At 43.7% G+C, this 22,878-nt stretch overlaps 2 protein-coding genes across 3 annotated transcripts in view; one reads left to right on the top strand and one right to left on the bottom strand.

The window, feature by feature from the left end:
- The window catches only part of homer1b (homer scaffold protein 1b), a 66,586-nt gene extending 64,117 nt beyond the window's left edge, over positions 1 to 2,469 (bottom strand). The window contains exon 1 of the mRNA XM_063195136.1: positions 2,066 to 2,469. Coding sequence (XP_063051206.1) covers positions 2,066 to 2,070 — 5 coding nt within the window. The 5' untranslated portion in view covers positions 2,071 to 2,469. The remainder of the gene's footprint in view (positions 1 to 2,065) is intronic.
- A 4,037-nt stretch (positions 2,470 to 6,506) lies between these two features.
- Positions 6,507 to 22,657, top strand: tent2 (terminal nucleotidyltransferase 2). 2 transcript variants are annotated; one of them, XM_063195128.1, is made up of 15 exons: positions 6,507 to 6,602; positions 7,224 to 7,394; positions 7,486 to 7,596; positions 9,273 to 9,552; positions 11,703 to 11,817; positions 12,448 to 12,539; positions 12,653 to 12,716; positions 12,890 to 12,956; positions 13,088 to 13,164; positions 13,397 to 13,525; positions 13,836 to 13,879; positions 14,681 to 14,817; positions 20,374 to 20,462; positions 20,890 to 20,969; positions 21,885 to 22,657. In XM_063195128.1, the coding sequence occupies exons 2-15, from the start codon at positions 7,261 to 7,263 to the stop codon at positions 21,951 to 21,953; spliced, it is 1,488 nt and encodes a 495-aa protein (XP_063051198.1). In that variant the 5' UTR covers positions 6,507 to 6,602; positions 7,224 to 7,260; the 3' UTR covers positions 21,954 to 22,657. The 2 variants fall into 2 exon arrangements, with proteins under 2 accessions (XP_063051198.1, XP_063051197.1); XM_063195127.1 differs by lacking the exon at positions 6,507 to 6,602 and adding an exon at positions 6,935 to 6,999.
- Positions 22,658 to 22,878: the final 221 nt, after the last annotated feature.

The raw sequence follows: 22,878 nt of genomic DNA, 5'->3' as shown, positions 1-22,878 counted from the left end.
TGTGACAACGGGTGCCAACAAAGGGGACAGTTGTCCCAGGCCAGGGGAGATAGAGGGCCCAGAATTGGGTTGTCATTACATTGTATGCATTTGGCTGGGGGGCCCTTTCAGACGACTTTGTCTTGGGCCTGGTCAACACTGTCAGCGACCTGGCTGTGACGGCCCTTTGCTTCACAGTGAAAGCAATCCAATTTTAGACTTTGGATTGTCCCTGAGTGAGTTTTCTATGTGTGTAGGCCTATAGGGTGGAGCAAGTATACGCCACTTTTAGCAGGATCTGCTGACCGCAGAGTAAGACTAAGAAAAGTACTGCACAAACTCCTGGGAGAATTTTAAAGATGTCTCTCCACTTTTCTGCAGTCGCCAACACAAAGTCGCACATAACCACGAGATGCCATTTGTGTGTGAGAAAATAATAGACCATAGGCTATACACCAGGCGTCCAGTTCACAGAGGATGGATGTTAATGCGTTCCAAGTTAAACACCAGATAGCTGCTGAAATAGGCTACTGCAATATGAAAGTAATATCAAAATGCTGACCAAAAGCAAAGCTGTCAGCTAATCCAAACGCAGCAGAATTGCATTGCTTCACATCAGTAACTGAATGCTTTCACAATTCTATATTGGAAAAGATGTTTAGCAGCCTGACACAACCCTACAGTCTCACATGGTATTGGGGGGCCCATCTCTGATCAACTTGAACATTCTTTGAAGGGTCCAGAGTGTGCAATTGTTTTGTGTGGGGCTTAATACTGGCAAGAAAAATGCAATTTGAATTTGGGGGTTAAATTGAAAATGGCAATAGAACTACCTACAAAAAGTCCATTTTTCTTTCATTCCTGACCTTTGAATTGGCAGCGATTGAATGTGAGCCCTAAGTGGTTCATTAGATTACGAGCAGCAGTCTGCAGCTGGACTTATGTGGGTGGGAGGGCCTTTCGCTAGAGATGTCAGGAATGCTCCGCACACAGTGGTGCTGTGCGCCGGGCTTATCGCATTCCCATAGCCTTCCATGAGACCATTAAAGACTCCAAAGCTAAGGGATGCAGCGACATTACAGAGTGATAAAATTGGCATACATGCAAAAAAGAGAGACTTAAATCAATCGTACATTTTCATACGAAAGGGAAGCAATGCCATCGAGAACAAATGGAGTGGCAGCGCAAGTGCATCAAATCCAGTCATTCTCCCCCCCTATGTAGTTGGCCATTAATGCTTGCTAACACATAGGACGCATGCTAAATACGTTGCTGTTTTACAACCCAAGAGAAGTATTTTTAGAAAGGAGTCCTGCCTACATGCCTATGCTGCAGTCTGCAATTTTGGTCGCCATTTAAATACCTCAATTTCTATGTCTATAACTCCTGAATGCAAAAGGAATTCGATGCACTCAAAGGGGATTTGAAGCCACCGCGTATCCAGACATTCCATTCATTTATTTAGGAGCTGTGTGTGCACACACCGCTCGGAGATTCAAGAAGCCCCAGTCTATACACAATAACTTTCACTGAGTATTTGATAGCTAATTCCTATGTATTTTGTTGATTGCGTAAAGCCCACCGCATCGACGCAGCTCAATTCAATTGACAGTTCTGATCTGACTGAACTGCACGGGAAAGGTCGACTTGGGCTAAGGATCAATCAGGGGGGGCAATCGCTATTCCGACATACCGCTATTCCGACACACCGCTATTCAGACAGCCGACATACCGTAGGGTTAGGGTTAGGGTTAGGGTTAGGGTCAGGGTTAGGGTTAGGGTTAGGGTAACTGTATGCACTCTCCCTAAACTTAGTAAAAGCTGAGCAACGTAGCACAAACCAAAGAAATTGCATAACTCGCGCCGGTATGCCGACAATAGACATCAATGTCGGAATAGCGACATGTCGGAATAGCGCCACGTAACCGGATCAATCTGCGGTTGGTGAATGAAAACTGTCTCCATGACCAAAATGTAACACACGACAGAGTATTTTACTTCGTAGACCCATGGAGGCTAAAGTGTTCAGTGTGTGTTTTTACAGCCCAGTCCTCAGCGTTATGCGTCCGCACACAAATGTACTTACCCCATTATCTTGGCGAAATGAGCTGATGGAGAACCCTGAGAACGAGAGGCGAATTCCTGGAAGCTGCTCGTCGTGTCGTTCGGCAATGTTTCGGGTGGGATTTTTTTCAGTATGGTTTCAATTTGCCTCGCTCTGCGCTAACAAATAACGGCATCCATCTAGCCCTTGCGCGAGGTTTCTAAAACATGGTTCACGGCTGGGCAATGGATTTCGCAATCTGTCATCTCCAACGATTAAATAGCAATCGTAGCCTGCTGTGTTCAACGTGTCCCTCTTCTCCGTGGAAGCGCGTAGGATTCTGATCTACTTTGTATCACGGTGCAAGTGCAGAACAGTGATCATCCCTCGGATTCCAACGCAAAAACCAAGCGGCATATCATGTCCACGCAATATGCACCCCCGAGCTTTTACTGTTTGATGTAATGGATGGGCTTCAAGTTGGTTAGGCTGCCCTCGCGTAGTCAGATCTTTGGATGACCCTGGCATGTCCACTTGAGATGCATTCAGTCATACTAATGCAGAAATACAGAGGTGGTCCCTCGTCTGAACAGTCAGCTGAATTGCCTGAATTGACCAAAATATGAACTGGTGGGGATAAAAGGGATATAAAGTCTGCTGAGGTCATCACTTTTTAACGCGTCTTCGATCACACACACACACACACACACACACACACACACACACACACACACACACACACACACACACACACACACACACACACACACACACACACACACACACACACACACACACACACACACACACCTAATGCTCTCCAGAGACAGACTTTCAACAATTAAACTTAAGTGGCCGCAGTCAGTGGAACCACCAAATAGGCTAATTAAATATTTTTAGATATTTATTTATTTATTCTTATTCCTCAGAGCAAAGTGACTGATGCATAATAATTGTAGCCTATTGATTCTTCCAGCAGGCAGCTGTGGCCTAATGGTTAGGGAGTGTAGTGTACTATTTGGACAAAAGTTTCAGGTTTGACTATAGCTACAGTAAAAGAAAATATGTGAGTGGGGGAGGTGAGTGAGTAACCACAGCTATCCTACATCCTTATCCAGCACAGCATTCTAGCAGAGCACTTGAGCATGGCATCTAACACATTGCCACCTACGTTGACTCCCTGCACCCAATCCACTGTACTACGCTCTCATGGCTAAACACAATGCAATGGAAAGCCAAGACAGTAAGCGAAAACAGAGGACTTGAACTGCCAGGCATGGTCTGGCATGGGCCAAGGTTTGTGATCATTGGAACAAGTAGGCCTATAATAATACTGTACATGACTGTAGATATGTGGATAATTAGAGCACCACCTAGTGGTCAAATTATGTCAAATTAGTTAATATTTGGGACGGAGTCAGAAGAAGCCAATAACAAATACAGGTATTTGGCTGTGATGATAGCAAATGTCGTTGCCTTGTCACTCTGCTTGGTGGCTTTCCCACTGTCATTATGTACCTTTGGAATCAGTGGTTCTCCTACCTTTACAAAAAAGCCCCTTAGACATCATCATAAGCCTGCCAACACCCCCTTGACCTCATCATAAGCCTGCCAACATCCCCCACAAGTATTAAAAAATAAATTGGACTAATGGCAACTAAACACGCCCCCTCTCAGCTGTAGCCTTCTCAATGCCCCCTGGGGGGCTGTAGAGCCCCTATTGAGAAACACTATTTTGGATGCTATTCTGTGGATGGAAGATCATTTCATGAAAAGCTTTCCGAAATTGCCTCCAGTGACAATTCAATTTCACCCTCATCATGTCTAAAATGAGAGGAAAGCGTTGAAGCTGAAATTGGCATCACTGCGTTGGTCAACCTGGCTTGACCCAAAGATTCTAGTGATACCAAGTCATGATTTAGTTGAAACGTTGAATGCACGCATATATGCACCCCTGACTTTGCCCTGTTGGGATTAGAGCATCTGAGTTGCTATCTCAAATTGGTATGCCTATTTCAAAGGCCCTGTAGTGGAAAGAAAATAAGCATTGTACAAGTTCAAGTTTTATTTGTCCCCAAAGGGAAAATAGGTTGTAGCAGGCATTAAAACACTCAGAACAGACACTAGATCAGTGTTTCTCAAACATTTTCAGACCGAGGACCACTTTGTCCCCCACAAAAATGATCAGGGACCACCTGTCAACTGAATTGGCAGTTGATGGGTGCTAATTTGACACTGTTAATTTTGATGCAGATCACTTACTTTTTATTCACATTATAAGCCTGTCTTATTTTGTTGAAAACATGAAAATGTTACAAATATAGCCTACTGCTAGCTTATCTAGGAAAAGTAGAAATCCCCTCGCGGACCACCTGAGCTCTGTCGCGGACCACTAGTGGTCCCCGGACCACACTTTGAGAATCACTGCACTAGATAATACAAAAGCAACATAAAGAGAGGGCCATGGGTCAACACTAGAGATGCACCGGATCCAAGATCCGGTTCCGGATCCGGCAGGATAATAGGGTTTTTCACAGGATCCGGATCCGGTTCCAGGATCCAGGATCCGGTAGCCGGGTTTTTCAGTCAAGCCAACGTGATAAAAAGGGCCCACATGTGTGAGTAGGCTATGTGTTTCAACCCTTTCGTAGGATCCGGTATCCGGGAAGTCCAGTTTTTTGAACATTAAGGCCATTTTCTGAGTGGTCTGCAATGTTTTAGAGTCCCCCTCACCGTTTATTTCATGTTTGCTGCAGTCTCTGTTATTTGGCTGATTTGGATTTGATCTCAACCAGCTTTAGAATGGCCGTCTATGAGCACCTACAACTCTGTTCTTAAAATCAACTTTAACATTTGTTTTCGAAAGTCTACAGCTCACAAAGTGGTTAGGGGTGTTCACTAGCAGTCCCTAACAAGTTTCAAGGCGAAATTTGGCTTCTGTCATTTTTTATTTGCCATTTTGTGAAAGAAAGTGAAAGTGAAAGTGAAACTTAATTTACAAATTGCTACATAAAACACACATAAAACATGACAGATGCCATAGTTCGCTACAAAAATGTGTAAGGAACACCAGTGAATACTGTTGAGCACTTGCTGAGTTGCATATTCTTCAAAACAAATGTTAAAGGTGATTTTAAGAACAGAGTTGCAGGTGCCCATAGACGGCCATTCTAAAGCTAGTTGAGATCAAATCCAAATCAGCCAAATAACAGAGACTGCAGCAATCATGAAATAAACGGTGAGGGGGACTCTAAAACATTGAAGACCACTCAGAAAATGGCCTTAATGTTCAAAAAACTGGACTTCTCCTTTAAGCAGTGGATCCGGTATCCGGCAGGATCCTAAAAATCAGGATCCGGTGCATCTCTAGTCAACACAGCACAAGGACACAAGGCCGGCCCCCAATCATGCACAACACATCACTTAACCAATACATCCAAAACAATACACAATCAGCTGATGCGTGTAGCCAAAGAGGTTAGACAGTGTTTCCTGCAGAAAATGTGTTAGTCAAGGTGGGTAGGGGGGTAAGGCGTGTGAGAAACCTCATGTGGAATTTTAACCTGCTGCAACCTTCCAATTCCTACACCAACTCCCCTGACCACCATCGATGCCCACTCACACTTTAAAGATTAATGGGCCTATTAATAGAGTACCAGCAAGTGGCAGCTGCACAAATATTTGTCAACATGGCAAAATGTCCTCAGGGGCCTTGGCCTATTCTTTGAACATTTTGTTGATCATCATGTACTGCACATCTACAACTCAGTCACTCCTCACAGGCTTGGATATGCCATATCAATTGTTGGCCACATACATAATGCAGACCTGATAAATGGGTGTTCCTTTAGTGACATCAAATGCGGTGTTTTATGTACTATAGGGCCTACTGTACCTCATGTAGCCTTCAGGGAAGGCAACCCAAATTCTGACACACAGCCACCCTGACACACCACCATTCTAACACACTGCTACTCTGACAATTAGTGAAGTGAAAGTGAAGCGAAATCCCAACTGGGAAACTCCAACTCCCATTGTCATTGTGACACAGCACTCCACAGCACACAAGTGCACACTTCACACAACGAAATTGCATGCATGCCTCATGCGTGCAAGGGGGAAGCCCCCAATGCACTCAAAAGGGAGAGGTGCCGCGGGACGGTATCATTCAGGGTACCTCAGCCATGGAGGAGGATGGGGGAGAGCACTGGTTACTTACTCCCCCCCACCAACCTGGTATGATGGTGGTCGAACCGGCAAACTTTGGGCTACTAATCTGACGCCCTAACTGCTTAGCTATTACCCATGACTGCCCAATTACATGTCAATATCAGAATGGAAGGGGTCGGATAATAATTGATAAATGACAGCAGCAGTCTCGGTTAGGATTTTTCATTATTTCTTCTCTGTCTCTCCCTCTTTCTATTTTGTCTGCACAAGCATGTCACATAAAACCATGGACTCTTGCGTCACCAAACTTTCACCCGGATGTAGTTCGTCCAACACAAACAAGCCAAGCTAGCTCATTAGCACATTGAATTGTTGCTGTTCAATGAATAGGGAACTGACAGTCCTGTTGGTGAGTAAAATGATGATTCATGTACTCTATTTTATAGGTGTTTCTGCCTGACATTGTATATGTTCCATTAAATGGCATGGTGAACTGGTTGTCACGTTGGTTAGCTTTTTTTTTTTTTTTTAAGACATCCGCGGGACAGTGGAGGTAACTTGTGCTTGTGGTCCAGCTAGCATAGTAAACACAAGCCAGCTGGAGAATTTAACATGCTCTTTATCTGATAGAGTAACGTGCGGACTTTCAATTGCGTCATGTTGAATATTTACAAATACATCGATAATGTAACCCATCGATGAACAATTATACCAGAGTATTCAACAGCAACACAACCCTAAGCTACAGTAGGCTAAAAGCTAACGAGCACATCCAGCTAACTTGAACCATCTAGCTGTCCATCAAGGTACCAACGCTATCTGTTTCTCATTTGGTTCTTTGTTTAAAATGAGACCATAGTGAGTTATGTGTGGATGCATTTAATGACATGTCCACATCTATTTGGGCTTTCTTGCTTATACACATCAGGGCAATTCCTGATAGCCCAGGAGGCAAGAATTGCTCATATGGTTCAATGTTGGCTGATTTGTTTATGTTTTCCTTGCACTGTTTATGTTTTCACGTTTGCAGGCAGGAGAGTCAATGTCCCTTACTAGCAAAAACGAGCATGTTCACAAGATCACCAGGCTTTCCCCAGAAGCATAGGCATAGCAATGGGCTGCTCAATCAGTACCCCCCAGTCCCTCCCATCTACTCCCCACAGCGGCTGGTCGACCTCCAGAGGAATAGGGTCAACTCGACGTAAGTAGATTATGCATTTGGTTATTGGTTATTTTACAACCTCTATACGTCATGGTAAAACAGAAATGGACTGTGCCATCTCCCTTCCTAGGGCCCATGGACTCCCCTACAGCGTGCCTGTAATGCCCCCCTATCAGTGGAATGCTCTCCCCAGGTCTCCGTCGCCTGGACCACATGGATCACCTCTACCAAAGGGCAGAAAGTAGGTGTTTGCGCTGACTAACAAGTCATGCAGGGCCGCTGACAGCTTTGGCTGGGCCCAGGACAAAGTCCTCTGAAAGGGTCCCCCACCCCATACATGCAATGTAATGATAACCCAATTCTGGGCCTTACTTTCCCCTGGGCTGGGGACAACTGACCCCTTTGTCCCCCCTTCTCGGCTTCCCTGCACACATGTATCACCTATTTGTAGTGTGGGAGTTTCTGGGTGATGTCTGGCATTAGTTAATTAGCTTATGTGTGGTATGTTAGATTAGTAAAATGTGTAGTGTGCAGCAATGAAACTAGTTGTGGAAGAAGTAGGCCCAATTACACCGTCTGTGCCTTTGTTGGAGGAGTAGGCCAAACAAGGCCGCTTTGCCTTTGCTGACATGAAAGACAAACAGTCCAGACACGCTCCTAATACTGGAGCAGATGGTCAAGAAGAGTGACAAGGGTAGGCGCCTCGCTTGAGCATGTGTGAGGCACAGACAGACAGACAGACAGACAGACAGACACACAGACAGACAGACAGACAGACACACAGACAGACACACAGACAGACACACAGACAGACACACAGACAGACACACAGACAGACATACAGACACACAGACACACGCATAAACAGTTGTATAAGCATTAAAGAAAAACCTAAGGGATAGATTGAAAAAAACAGAACCTGTACTGAAAAGATATGCCCAGGTAGTGCATATGACTGTCCAAGGACCTGAAGTTTGTACGTGGTCCAACCACTGATGTAGTAATACAAAAGTAGCATGGCCTAGGAAGATGCTCAAGGGGCACACAGGTATACATACCGGTACACACAAACACCACACACACGCACCACACACGAACCACACACATACTATGTTCACGCACATATATGTTTTAACAACGATACATTTATATGAAATCATGCACTGACATATGGATATCTTGATGTCTTGCATAGGCGTAAGACGGGATGCATGATGGGAAGTGTACATGTGTGTCCCAGAAGCTTCCATCCATAGTTTAATGTTAACCTGAGTCCATTACCGCTTAAGCACATGTGCTCTGAGCACACATGCCAGGTGAGGCACACACACACACACACACACACACACACACATAGAAATGTTGTATAAGCATTAAAGAAAACTTATAAGGATAGATCAAAGACAGAACCTATGCTGAAAAGATCTGCCTAAGTAGTGCATGATACTGTCCAAGGTCCTGAAATCTGTACGTGGTCTGTAGTGATGTACTGTAATGTAGTGATGTAGTAATACAGAAGTAGCATGACCCAGGGAGATGCCCAATGGGAAACAGAGGTATAGACGCACACCACACCACACACACGCTACACACGCATACCATGTCCACACACATGCATGTTTTTAACTATGCTACATTTCTATGAAATCATGCATTGACATATGGATATCTTGATGTCTTGCCTAGTCCTAAGATGGGATGCATGTACTGATGATGGAAATGTGTGTCACAGACATGGAAACTTGCAGTCCATAGTTAAATGTTAAACCGAGTCCATTAACATGTTCTAATGTGTTTACTTATGACAACCACAACCTCCTGTTCATCTTCTAATCAGCTTATACTTGTCTTTCTGAAGTTACTCTACTTGGAGAACCTTCTTAACCATTGTGATGGCTGCCTTTGTGTATGTGTCAGGAGGCGGAGCGATGACTATGGCCAGAATGACCTGAAGAGGCAGTGCTTCAGCCCGACGGGCCCCCACAACAGGCCAGAGTCCAGGCTAGGCTCCCCGCTGGGCTCCCCTTCGCCCAGCCGCCATGGCCACAGACCAGCCGTCCACCCCGGGGATGTCCAGCGTCTCCAGGGAGGCTCTCCCCTGGCCTCCCCCAGGCGCATGGGCTGCCTGCCTTCCTTGGGAGAGGCGTCTCGGGATGAAGGAGAGCTCGTAGGTCTGCAGTCTGCGGCCAAGGATAAGGTATGTGAACGTGCTTCCAGTGGGGCATGCTAAGAAGCTGGTTCAGTTGTAAACCTTGTTCAAGTTTACCTTGAGGTAAAAAGTAAATCATGTAATAGAGGAGCCAGGAGTCTTCATTTTCTGGGTGCATTCTAATATGCGACCTTGCCTCCTCCACTTGCGCTTGTTTCCTCGTCCCGCCTCCTGGCCCCTCCTCCGTGGAGAAAACGATGAAGTTTCCCAGCTGTCAGCCTAGCCACAACAACTTTTGAGGGACTGTTTTTCATTCACCATCCCAATTGCAAATGGGAAAAAGAGTCTACAATTGAGCTTTTGCAAGATATTGAAATATAATGCTGTTGTCAGTGATGTCATCATGACGAGAAGCAAGTGGAGGAGGCAAGTGGAGGAGGCAAGGTCGCATATTGCAACGCACTCACAGCCTGCAGGTATGTCCATTTGCAGGTTTACCACTTCCTGTAGGCCTGGTGTACTACTTAACCTCGTTTGTAGTATGCCCCAAGGCCTGTGTTAGTATGATAGAGGCGGAGTGGAAGTGAAAATAGTCTGCAACACTGTGTGTTTCCCATTTTTTGTAATTGAAAAGAGCACAACATTTCAATCACTAGATCTTAGTCAGGCACAGTTGGCAGACTTTTTTTCCACTGTTATTGGATTTTCATTGGTTGTCTTGCACCTGGTCAACGTTGGGATGTGCACACATTTACTAATTTGAATTGTGATGGAATGACCATAACTTGGGTGGTGGTGGTTGTGCTCTGGGTGTCAAGCCAATGACTTTGATTTTGAAGTCAGAGGTCAGAGGACAGTGCACATGGCAAGACCTGGATTTGAAGTGGTGCAAGATGAAAACTCTCTTCTTTGGGCCCTGCCGTGGCCAACCGGTTGGGCACTCGTCTACCATGTGGCTGACCCGGATTCGATTCCCGACCCGGGTCCTCTGCCGGCCCTTCCCCACTGTAAGGGCGCGATCACACAGACCGCGGATTTCTGCCTACAATCTGTGACCACAGCAAGCGCGGATCCACTGCCTATTCAAATGCGGTGACTAGGCAACGTAACGAGTCAACTGTCACTCGCAACGTAGCCTAATCGATGGTGTTGTGTCGTTTAATGTTGTGAAAACATACACAAAATGCTTTGTCCATTCATCTATGTAAAATGAATAGAAGACGAGCTCTTTTCTTGCTCTCCTAATGAAAACAGGATGTTTTCACTCAAAAGACCAAAGTTCTGCGCAACTGGACATTTAGGAGTTTGACAAGTTTATACTTTTCATCCGAAATAGTTTCTTAAGCTTTGACCTGACCTGGATGTAAAGCCCCGGTGGATCACCATGTGACAGCTGTGTTGTGAAGATCCATAATCGTTTGGGAGCAGCCTGAATTCAGGTTTTTTCACCTTAATGCGAAAGTTTCTTTAGGTTTGACATGGTCTGGATGATGTCTGTAAAGCTGCAGTGGTGCATTGTGCCTGCTATGTGTGAACATCTGGGGAGGAACCTAAATTTAGGTCTTGTTCACCTCTCATGCAAAAAAACTTCTCTATACTAGTTTAAACTTGACCTGGATGACCTGACCTCTGCTAGCCACAGTGCAGTGGTACAGTGTATATTATTGTGATGTACATCCATATTGTGAGCATGCAAGTCATTGGGGGAACAACCTAAAGTTTGGGTCTTGTTTTTTTATTGTGTTGATGTTGCTAATACAGCGGTGTGTGCTCACCTGTGTATTGACCTGTCTTGTTGCCTTGCTTTCTGCTGAGTCCGCAGATTGTGGAGTTGTGTGTGCTGTGTATTCACTTGTCTTGTGGTTTTTCATCGGAGTCATCACATACAGTGACAGTCCAGTGCGCACCTGAGGGCGATGTTACTCAGTGGGCTAGTGCACTGTACCATTACGCTGAAGGCCCGGGTTCCATTCCGGCCCGAGGCCATTTCCCGATCCTTCCCCCATCTTTCTCTCCCACTCACTTTCTGTCATCAACTGTCTTATCTCATTTAAGGCTAAAAAGCCAGAAAAAAAACATTTCAAAAAGAAGTGTGCACACCTGTGTATTGGCTTGTCTTCCTGTTTTCAGACGTGTCACTGTACAGTGTTGTGCACACAGCTGTGTATTGACTTGTCTTGTTGTCCTGCTGTTTTCAGCTGAGCCAGCAGGTCCTGGAGCTGTTTGTGTCTTGCCAGCAGCAGGATGACGACCTGGAGAAGAAGGAGCTCTGTCGGGCACAGCTGCAGAGGGACATGCAGATGCTCTTCCCATGTACGCTAATACACTCAACATTTATTATTTTTTAAACTCTATACTGTCTTGTATGCATTTCACCATTTTAGGCTCACTACACGAACAAGCCAAAAGCGATTAGTATTGGCACTCAGGCGACAAACGCCACAAAAGCTTTCTGGGTGACGGGATGTGTTTTGGGCAAGAAGAACAACAGAGTTTGTGTTTGAACGTCAGCTAACATTATAACAATGTCTAATGTGTTTTGACACATTTTGGCGTTAGCCAATTGGTATGTCCGAGTGCTTGAATCGCGATTTGTGTCTGTCATTCAAAGGGACATCCAGAGATACTCAACCCAACCTTTTTTATACAGTATATCGCCCATATCACATGACAAGCATGGAAATACAGTGGAGTTTTTTGTATTTTATTACGGTCCAATACGGTTACACCCTTCACCCAAATTTAAGTCCACATCTTGGTACTAAATGAACTTGATTGTCGTGACCTTGATGAATGACAATCTTCACAGATGAGCTGACATGAAGTCTGCACATTTTCTTTGATTTTTTAAATTGATTTCTTTATTTTTTGTGTTTGTATACATTTGTTTACCTGCCCTACTATGTTGTTAATACTTTTCCCTCACATTATTTTAACCCACAGTTTCAAGGATTTACCTGACTGGGTCTTCTCTCAGTGGCTTTGGGACCAGAAGTAGTGATGCTGACCTGTGTCTCGTTATTCAGGAGGGATCTGTAAGTGTTTGCTGGCATATGCAATCTTCTCATGCAAGAACAAAAAACATACTAAAATGTTGGTGTGCAGTCTGTAACTGAATTAAGTCAATGTCGTCACTGACCTGTTTTAGGTGGACCAGAAAAATGATGCTGTACATGTGCTTACACTCGTTCAGAAGTTGTGTTATACATTAGGTAGGTACCTTTTTAGCTCTTCTTTTGTTGATACAGTATTTGTGTGATTGCAAGTGATTCTATAGAAATACTTCACTTGTGTACCTGTAGGTGAAGCTGTACCCATTACTCAATGATACCCCAAACTTCCCACAAGACTAAGTAATTAACTAGTAAAAGCATTTGATTCACAGCATACATTGACAGACCTCAGCTCATTAGAGCAAAAGTACCCATCCTGAAGTTCAGAGATAGAGTAAGGTAGGTTACAGATATTTATTAGTAACATTATTTATTATACTGGTTTATGATTGACCTAATGTTTAATAAATGTTGTTTTTTTTCATCTTGAGGTGTATACTAGACTTTTGCTCCTGTCTTTGTTAATTTAGTGGTGTCGAGTTCGACTTGAACGTCAACAACATTGTTGGAATCAGAAATACTTTTCTACTAAGGACTTATGCATACCGTAAGTGATAATATACTTTAGCCTCAGCAGCATGGTTAAATTGTTGGAACCGTTGTTATCATTGCGATAGTCAACTTTGTGCCATTAAAGAAAATAAATTACTAAGAATAATCACTCTTGTCTGGTCATAATTGCACAAGGTGTCCTCTTTTTCTGAGGGTGCCTGTGTGAAGGAGAACACTTCACAATGAACACTGTTCATTTTTTATTTCTGTCCACCTTTTTCATGCAGTTGAGAAGCGTGTTCGTCCGATCGTCCTCCTCATCAAGAAGTGGGCAGGCTATTACGGGATCAACAATGCGAGCCGCGGCACTCTGAGCAGCTATACACTTGTGCTGATGGTCCTGCACTATCTCCAAAGTGAGTGTTGTCTGTGTCATGCATCAAACCTATCAATAGGGGGCGCTGTGGTCTTGCCCTGTATTCCAACTATCAAGTGCACTGGAGTATATTGCATTTGGCAGGGGTGAATTGTTTTGGCATATCTAAGTGTCCAAGAACTCTCTCTCTTGTTAACATTATTTCCATGCAACAACATACTGCCCTATGGTTTTTACAATTGCATTTTCCAAAATAAGTTGTATTGCCAAATTAATTTTACAACATGAGTAACCTTTTGTGAAATCCTATTCCAAATACTGTTTTGATCTATTACTCTTTACTTGCCCAGCTCTCCCTGAACCTGTTATCCCCTGTCTTCAGAGAGATTACCCCGTAAGTAAACTTGAATCAAAGTCTTTGCTGCATTGTTACATCTGTTCAAACCCGTCTTTCAGATTCATTCAATGACTTAGTTCTTTTTTGTTGAGTGTGAAAGATGCATTTTTATGTAGCCAGGCTGTGCCCACCTAGTAATGCAACACTTTCTAGTCAGGCCAGGAGCAATATAAATATCGTTTCTGAGCTCCAGAAAAATCGGGAACTCCTCCCACTTTGTCAGGAAGCAAACAACCAGTAGCAAACCAAGGGAGGCGGGTCAACCATGCCATTTGGGAAATGTAAATTGTTATGCTCTTGGTCAGACCAAGTCTCGAAGAGATTTGACAGTAGATGATAATCAGGCTACATTTTATCAACAGTATGAACCGGTCATCTTGTTTTTGTGTCTTACGGTTAGGTTTAAATCTCACACTTCATTGTAGTTTGAATGCAGTGCAGCACTCCACAACCTGAAGGAAACAAAGGAGAGAAAAATATGAAAGCGCACTAATGAAAGTTCTCAGTTGTATTTCCACTCTTACTGATGTTTCGAGCCCTTGAGGCTCTTTCTAGTTCTTCTACTCTTGTTGAAGCAGCCATGGCCTAATAGTCAGGCAGGTGGCCTGAAAATTAGAGGGTTGCAGGTTCGACCCCCACCCTTACCTCTCCCTACACTTCATGGTTGAAGTACCCTTGAGCAAGGCACCTAACCCTGCACTGCTCCAGGGACTGTAACAACTACCCTGTAAATAACTGTAAGTTGCTTTGGATAAAAGCGTCCGCTAAGTGTCATATCCTATTGCCGTTATTCCGTAGGAGTGCTTTATGCCCACCATGGACATTCACCTGGTACCCAACGGCCCCAGGAGCATCCCGCCCTACATCTCCAAGAACCATATGTCACTCGGGGAACTCTTCCTGGGCTTCCTCCGGTATTACGCCACGGATTTCAAGTAAGAATGGCCACACATGTTGATTTTTAAGACGTGATTCTTCAAAAAAGCCATACATGTTCATTAAGATTGAGGACTTTTGCATCTCAGCCCTCTTAAGATATCTGCATCTGGGCATGCCTGGATAGTCTTGTGTTGGGTCATTTCATGTGAAATCAGACACTTTGGGACCCGACCGACACAGATTTCAATCATACTTGCTGTGCCTGTTTAGTAGCAAGGTAGCACCCCAGAACTGCATTTGTGTGAATCTGACACCAATATTAAGGGAGAAACCGACTAGCAAAGGTTTACATATGAGGGTAGGACACTATACATTCAGCCTTGATTATATCAGTCAGTGTAAGTCACAAAAAGATGTCTGAGGTGTTGTGTGAAAGATCTTCTGGCTCTACAAATTACACTTACAGCATGGAATACAACAACCTTCAGAATATGAATTATGATGCATTGAAAAATTAAAAACTGAATATCAAAAAAACATATTTTAAAATGGCCGGTTTCTTGTCTAAACATAGCCTGTAGGTCATAAACAACACCTGAAAATGGGGTGTTTGGTTCTTCATTCATTTCAGAGATAATGGGACATAAAGGTTGAAATGAGTTGTAATAAAGTGCTAATAGAATAGTGTCAGTATTGGAACAGGACTGGACTGGCCATCTGGCATAACGGGCATTTTCCCGGTGGGCCCTGTACCCTCGTCAGTCCCTATTCAAGGTACTCAAAAACTACACAGCTTCTGCCCATTGTCAATGGACACAGTGGAAGCTAGACCATTTTCAGCATTCAGAGAAGGCAGGGTAGAAAGAATAAGCTCAGTAAAGGACTTTTTAAAATGTTCAAGCATCAAAGGGTATGTTGTAGCTGTATATTATGCCAACTAGTGGCTAGCATGTGTTGAGGAATGTATGCCGAGCACCGGAGAGGTGAAACTGAACTTCCTGCATCCTCATGGACCATGTCCATCCTTCAGATAGACATGCTTTCATGTGATAGAAGATAAAGATAAACTTATATTGGCTGTTTGTACAGAAATTTGTCTTGCATGACACTTCTCCACAATCTACATGTAAATGCAAATTAAAGACACACAAAACACAACATGGCCTCTCGTCGTCTAGGTCCATTAGCTGTTGGGGCAGCACAGTCCAATAAAAATTTAAAAAGTTACTAATTAAGTTGTTAAGTTACTAAAAACAAGTTCCCAAAAGAAGAGTTAATAAGTTACTTATTAAGTTACTAAAATTCATTTACTAAAAAAATGTCTACTGTTCTCCCCTTTTATAAAGCAATGCTATAGAATGAGGGAGAAAAGAGTGTTTGTATTTAATTTTTTGACAGCGGGGCATTCTGAAACGTCTTCCAGAAGGAAGGAGGTCATACTCCTGGTGTAGCACATGCAAAGGGTCCAGAGCAATCTTGTCCGCAATCTTGTATTACTATGGTATTACCATATTATTACTAGGTGATAGGTTTGATGCCATATTTTTGAGTTCCATTATCTCTAAAACAGGGCTTTGAACCGTTATTTTTTTCCAAACGTTCCGTTCTAAACAGAAACGGAATTATAACGTTTCCGGTTATGAGTTCCACCAATAAACTGACGTTCCCGAACCGGTTAGAACAAAAAAATATTGTTCCCGGAACGGTTAATTTCGTTCCTGTCAGCTGATTACTCCCCATAGGCCTAACTGGCGTTAATTAACCAAGAAAGACGGAAGTGCAAATGAATCAGCCTACTTCCAAACTGTTTATTCAAGCAGATGAAAAGAATATCCTCCAGAATTTTGTCATTCAGGGACGACCTAAGCGGAGAATAAACCTCAGTGATGAAAATGTGCGTTCCACGCTGACTTGGATCACGGGGAGCGCTCTGATGGACATTGTGAGTTTGTGCATATTTGAAGCGGCCATGGATGCCCAATAACGTCGAACATTCTCGGTGCGCTTTAAACACGCTTCTCTGCAATATCTTACAATGATGCAATGGAAACTCTGCCGTTTGTTTGACAGTGGTTTCTCTTATTTAAGATGTGGAGTGGAGACTTTGTAATCCACAGCTCTCTCTCCATTCAGTCAGAGAATGTCTGATGTCACACAGGACGTGAACCTCAGCCGTCATGGTAACGTGCACAGGAAAATAATTACTTTTTTGTTTTGTTTGAGGTATTACGGTATTAACCGGTATTAACCGGTTACCATTATTTTTAAATAAGTGTTTCCGTTCCAGAACATAAAAAATAATAACGTTTCCGTTTTCGTTTCTGTTCCCTGTAAAATACAAAAAGTTCCTGGTTTTCGTTTTCGTTCCTTGAACCGGTTCAAAGCCCTGCTCTAAAATGAATAAAGAACCAAACACCAGCATTTCAGGTGTTCATGACATTGCAGGCTATGTTTAGACAAGGAACTGGCCATTTTAAAATATACGTTTTTTTTTAAATATATATTCCATTTTTAATTTTTCAATTTATGCCAATTTATGATTCACACGAATGCAGTTCTGGGGTGCTACCTTGCTAGTAAACAGGCACAGCAAGTATGATTGAAATCTGTGTCGGTCGGGTCCCAAAGTGTCCGATTTCACGTGAAATGACCCTGTTTTGACCTTGTGGTCAGCTTTTTAGTTCAAGACTTTTTTCCATTTAAGTTTGTGTCTGGGTTTTAAAGGCTTTAGGCCAGGGGTGGAGAACCTTTTTCATTCGAGGGGCCATTCAAAATCCTCCATGGGCTGTAAAAGTCCTCCGAGGGCCGTATTATGAACACAAACCAGGGTTTCCCCCTGCACTTTAGGCCTATATTGAAGGCAGTCACCTTAAAGATTCCTTTACGAAATAAGTCACATTTCATGTGAAGATGCATAACATTGAAATTATAGTTGGGGGGGGGGGGATAAAATGGCCCCAAGGGCCGCAAACGGTCCACAAGACATAGGTTCCCCACCCCTGCTTTAGGCCCTCCGACAGCACTGCGGAGCACTATTGGTTCCGTCAGTTTTGGCTAAGCCCGCACACAGTGGTATCGAACTTTGGCAGAGCAGTGTTCCGCACTTGGTCGGAACTGGTGTGCAGAGGCCCTTACTGGGACAGGACGGAGAAGGTAGAGACAGGAAGCTAGAGGGGGGAAGATATGTGGGAGATGTGACATAAGATATGGGCTTGGGAAATGACCCAGGCTGGATTTGAACCTGGGTCCCCATGGGCATTGTTGCTGCATACGATATAGCGTATTGGCGTGCTGAGCCTCATCACCGCCAGTTCAAGACTTTTCAAATACCAGCAATAGTATGGCTAGTATGCTGATTGATAGTATGCTGTTTGATCACAGAGTTGGCTACATTGTCTGTGGTGTATCCGTTTCCATGGTGTTTGTGTACTCGGTAATCTCAAACCAAGGATTATGTGTTTGGCATGGCTTGACATGATTTGTATTGGCTGTTTTTTTCTTAACATAGCAGGGTAATACACCGAGCATTACGAGGTGATGATGACTGCTCTAGCTGGCTTACAGACATACCTTTTACAGTGTTTCCCTTTGGATCATTTCCGTAAAAGCACTTCAGAAATTATGTTAGACAAATTATATTTGCCTGTCAGGGAACCTAGTCAAAGTGGTAGGCGTTTGTTGTTAAGGTGGCAACCTGGGGCTGGTTCAGGATAAGTTAAGGTAAAGTTAAGAGGTAAATCATCTAATAGAAAAGCTCTAGAGGGGCCACGGCAGATTGGCAGGAAAAGCATAGCAAAGCAAAACTAGTCATCATGGGAAAGACTATGATTTTTATTTATTTTTAATTAAAAATATGATCTGAAAACCTCAGAGCACAAATGGTTTCTGTATTATTTCCATGAACCAAGTTTAGAAATTGTATTCGCAATACATGTGTCTTTCAGGGAATCTAGTCAAGTTGGTAGGTGTGTGTTGTCAAGTTGGCCACCGTAACTCTAAGGTGCTGAGGAAAACCCTTTTTTAGATACCTTATACCAGCTTGTCTATTTGACGGCTGACGAACCGAGGTGTTTTCTCAGACGGCCAAACAGTAGCTGTGGCAGGTGGTAATCTGGCAACCCCTGAAGACGAGGGCGTTCGGTAGGTACGGTATTTGTCTCAAGTACTCTGGGTTGCCTGTGTGTGTGTGTGTGTGTGTGTGTGTGTGTGTGTGTGTGTGTGTGTGTGTGTGTGTGTGTGTGTGTGTGTGTGTGTGTGTGTGTGTGTGTGTGTGTGTGTGTGTGTGTGTGTGTGTGTGTGTGTGTGTGTGTGTGTGTGTGTGGCTGGGGTGCCTGAGTGCACCCCTTCCACACCCCCCTCGATAGCAGGCTGTGGGGGTGCAGAGTTTTGAGCCAAGCGTCCCCCTGGCAGTGGACCTGGCCTGCCCGGCTCCAGTTTCACTGGGCTGAGTGCTTGACTGACGGCGCCAGAAGGCATGACTTGACTCGACTGACTTTCACCCTCCTCTGGCCGACTCTGAAAAACCAGTGGTCAACAGAGAGTGTGTGCATGTGTGTGTGTGTGTGTGTGAGAGGGAGAGAGAGAGAAGGAGAGGGGGGTAGAGTGGGCTGTGTTTATGTGACACAGATACCAAGCTGTGTGTGAGAGAACGAGACATTGGACGAGAGTGATAGAAAGGTGTTTGTGTGTGTGAGAGAAAGAGAGACCTAGAGAGATAGGTGTGTGTGTTTCAGAGTCAGAAAGAGACCTGGAAAGATGTCAAGCTGTTTGTGTGTGAAACAGAGGCCTAGAGATAGAGAAAGGTGTGTGTGTGTGTGTGTGTGTGTGTGTGTGTGTGTGTGTGTGTGTGTGTGTGTGTGTGTGTGTGTGTGTGTGTGTGTGTGTGTGTGTGTGTGTGTGTGTGTGTGTGTGTGTGTGTGTGTGTGTGTGTGTGTGTGTGTGTGTGTGTGTGTGTGTGAGCGCAAGACGTAGGAAGCTGTCTGTAAGAGTGGAATGTGCTTGCATGCGTGCCTGTGTGTGTGAGTGTGAGAGGGTCAGATTGAAAGCTAGAGAGGTAGGGTGCTGTCTGCAAGAGTTCACAAGTCTGTGTGTGCATGCCTCTGTTTCTGGTCAGCTGGTCAGTGGTTGTGCTTGAGCCATGACTAAAAGGCATAGTGAGAAAGAGCAGTGGTGTCATCAGCATCAGCACCCTCCACAAGGCTTTGCTCTCTATTTTTACAACGTGATTGACTGCGCTATTGTGGCCGTCCCTCACACAAGTGAAGAGAGGAAGAGCGTGTCTGTGTACAGTAAAAAACAGGATATCCCAAATAATGTATACACACTTCACAAGTGAGATTTGGATTGATTTTTATTTTTATTTTTGGTCCAGATTTAGCCCCCTGGAGTTATTAAGACGGTCAGAGAAAGCTTTGAACAAAGGAAATGCATTTTTCTGTCCAGTCTATAATTTGATATTTTTATTTTTATTCCAACATGCTCTACCAATGCATACATTGAACATCACTGCTTTAACAGTTTGGCAAAATGACAGCAGGACTTCCTGACAGGGAGTAGCTAAAAATGTTAGATAATATATACTTGTAGTTTATTCCTCTTGTGTTATTTTTCAGATGGGATAAACACGTCATCTCTGTGCGACAAGCCAAAGCCTACGCCAAGACCAACTGCACTGAGTGGAGGAAGTTCATCTGTGTGGAGGGTAGGTGGCCAATCAAGTGCCAGCAGTCAGGGGTCAAAGGTCAAGCACACAAGTTTGACACCCTCTGCTCGCCAGGCAACTGATAATCCACTGATTTGTGCATATTAGTGCATACAGACTTGCTCCTCATGTGATACACATTATTATTGTTATTATTATTTATATTTTTGTTATTTTTTATTATTATTTATGAATTACTAATAATAATAGTTTTATTTTTACAAGTACAAGTTGATTGGGGCTAAGGAGCTCTACTCTGCTCTACATTCAACCTTCAAAAATCTTGTCACTACATTAAAGCCTTTCATTACCATGTATTTACACGTGTACTATAAGAAAGTTGAATGTAATCTAATCTAAACAAGAGATTAGCGCCCCTCTAATGGCTAATGTGTTGTTCTGCTGCCTCTTTGGATTTCTATTACAGAGCCATTTGATGGGACAAACACAGCCAGGGCGGTGTACGAGAGGGAGAAGTTCGAAGCCATCAAATCCCAGTTCTTCGCGGTAAGTTGAATAACGTCAGACCTTTCTTTGCATTCAATGGTCTATTCTGGGTTCGGAAGTAGACGTACAATGGAATCAAGATGATTAAAATGACTAATTGAGTTTTTATGAGGAGATTCACCTGAAGTGTGTGCGCGTGCATGTGTGTGTGTTGTGCGTGTCATGCTGCAGCAAGAATTCTGACTCAAACAAAGAAAAGAGACCACATCACTCCAGTACGTAGGTCATTGCACTGGCTTCCAGTGAGATTTAGAATTTAGTTTAAAACTCTTCTGAGAGTGTCACTGAATGGCTTAGGCCCTAAATATGTTGTGAGTATGCTTGAGCAATATAAATCCTAATAGGTGTCTTAGGTCTTCAGAATCTCCTCTACTGGTTGTGCCTAGGATCGGGTCTAAACAGGGGGAAATGGCATTCAGTCATTATGCTGCAAAAGGCTGGAACCAACTCCCTGTCAAAATTAGGACTGCCCCAATAGTTTTATCCTCATCTGCCTTTGGTGATAGTTAGTTAATTACACACTATAAGACAATATAGTTTTTTCTTCTATTTTCTGTATTCTTAAGCACATTGAATGACATGTATGTATGATAATGTGCTTTATAAATCAAAAAAGAGGAAAAGGAGTGTGCTGCGTTGGGTCAATTGTTTGTAAAAGAATCAGGTGCTCTTCAGAAAGGACATGATAACTTCAGTAACTTGGCTTGTGACTACCTCCAAAATGTGAAGGTCCAAACAGAAGGTTCCTTGTTGAAAGTGGTTGTCTGAATGATCCGAGGCACACTGATTTTAGTGAAAAAAGTTTAAAATCCTTTATTTTATTGGATAACGCCTACGCGTTTCGACTGCAATCAGTCTTTATCAGGCCAATATTTTTGATTCATTGATTGTTTGATTGTTGTTGTGTGTTTACAGTCCTGGCAGGTGCTGAAGCTGAGGAAGGACCTGAACTCCGTGCTGCCTGTGCGGCAGTCCAAGAGATAATTGCCAGCCCTTCCTCCTCCCTGCCCTCCCCGACACCCTCTGAACACTCTGCGTCAGGTCACGTCGCTGTGGAAATAAATCAGTTTGGGTCTGCCTTGAACGCCACGGCAAGCTGTGGGAATGATGAGGGGGATGTGTTAACTTCACCAACTCTGTGAAATCACTAGCCACTGGCTGGACAATGGCTGATCATGGTGTCATTTGGTCCTGCTTGGATGATTCGTGAAGACGATGATGATGGGTTTTGTGTTGCACAGTTTCAGACATAAGGAGGTGTCGGAATGTACTCAAACTCTTTTGAGTACCCTCATGAATAAAGGGGTGGACCACAGTAGTTTTCCCTTGTCCTCGCTGCTTGTCAACATGAGAATTCTGGAATATTCTTGAGGTTCTGATGGAGCTCCACCCAGGATGCCATCACAGGCCATCTCTGGTTTTCTGTCGTTTTCCTGAATTTCTGTGTCCTGTAAATAGACCTTTTGGGGGGGACCTGGGTGCATTTTGGTTTCAAGGAGGTGTTGACCGTTCCTATTTGCGTTTTATTCCAACTCAAAATGTTCAAGCTCGCATATTCTCACAGGAGGACTGGACTCGACCTCTGTAACAAGTGCAAACAATGTGGTGTCAGTTGAATTTTGTTTTTGTACTTTTGTACACCCTTTTTATGTGTGTATATTGAATTAATTAAATTAAATAAGAAGCAGTGCCATGTGTTTGTGTTTTTTCCCCCATTTTAATGGATGTAGCCCATCACCCTTGTCAACAAGGCCAAAGTCCATATCCATCTTTTGGACAGGTATTTAAATGTACCTATCCATATGGTGAAGGGAACTTGTTCAGTGTGTCCATTTGGTGCGTAAAAGTCATGAGTGACACAAACTACTGAAAGATTAATGGTGGGATTGGAGCAGGGATGTTGGCAGCA

This window comes from Engraulis encrasicolus, chromosome 3, assembly GCF_034702125.1.
Source record: "Engraulis encrasicolus isolate BLACKSEA-1 chromosome 3, IST_EnEncr_1.0, whole genome shotgun sequence".
In the NCBI taxonomy this organism is placed as follows: domain Eukaryota; kingdom Metazoa; phylum Chordata; class Actinopteri; order Clupeiformes; family Engraulidae; genus Engraulis; species Engraulis encrasicolus.
This window is presented reverse-complemented; position numbering and strand designations above follow the sequence as displayed.

Bases quoted from the DNA above. Each gene is read 5' to 3' on its own strand.
- tent2 (XM_063195128.1), top strand. From the start codon at position 7,261: ATGTTCACAAGATCACCAGGCTTTCCCCAGAAGCATAGGCATAGCAAT. The intron at 11,818-12,447 runs GTACGCTAATAC...TTTAACCCACAG, and splicing joins CATGCAGATGCTCTTCCCAT to TTTCAAGGATTTACCTGACT. The intron at 13,526-13,835 runs GTGAGTGTTGTC...TTACTTGCCCAG, and splicing joins GGTCCTGCACTATCTCCAAA to CTCTCCCTGAACCTGTTATC.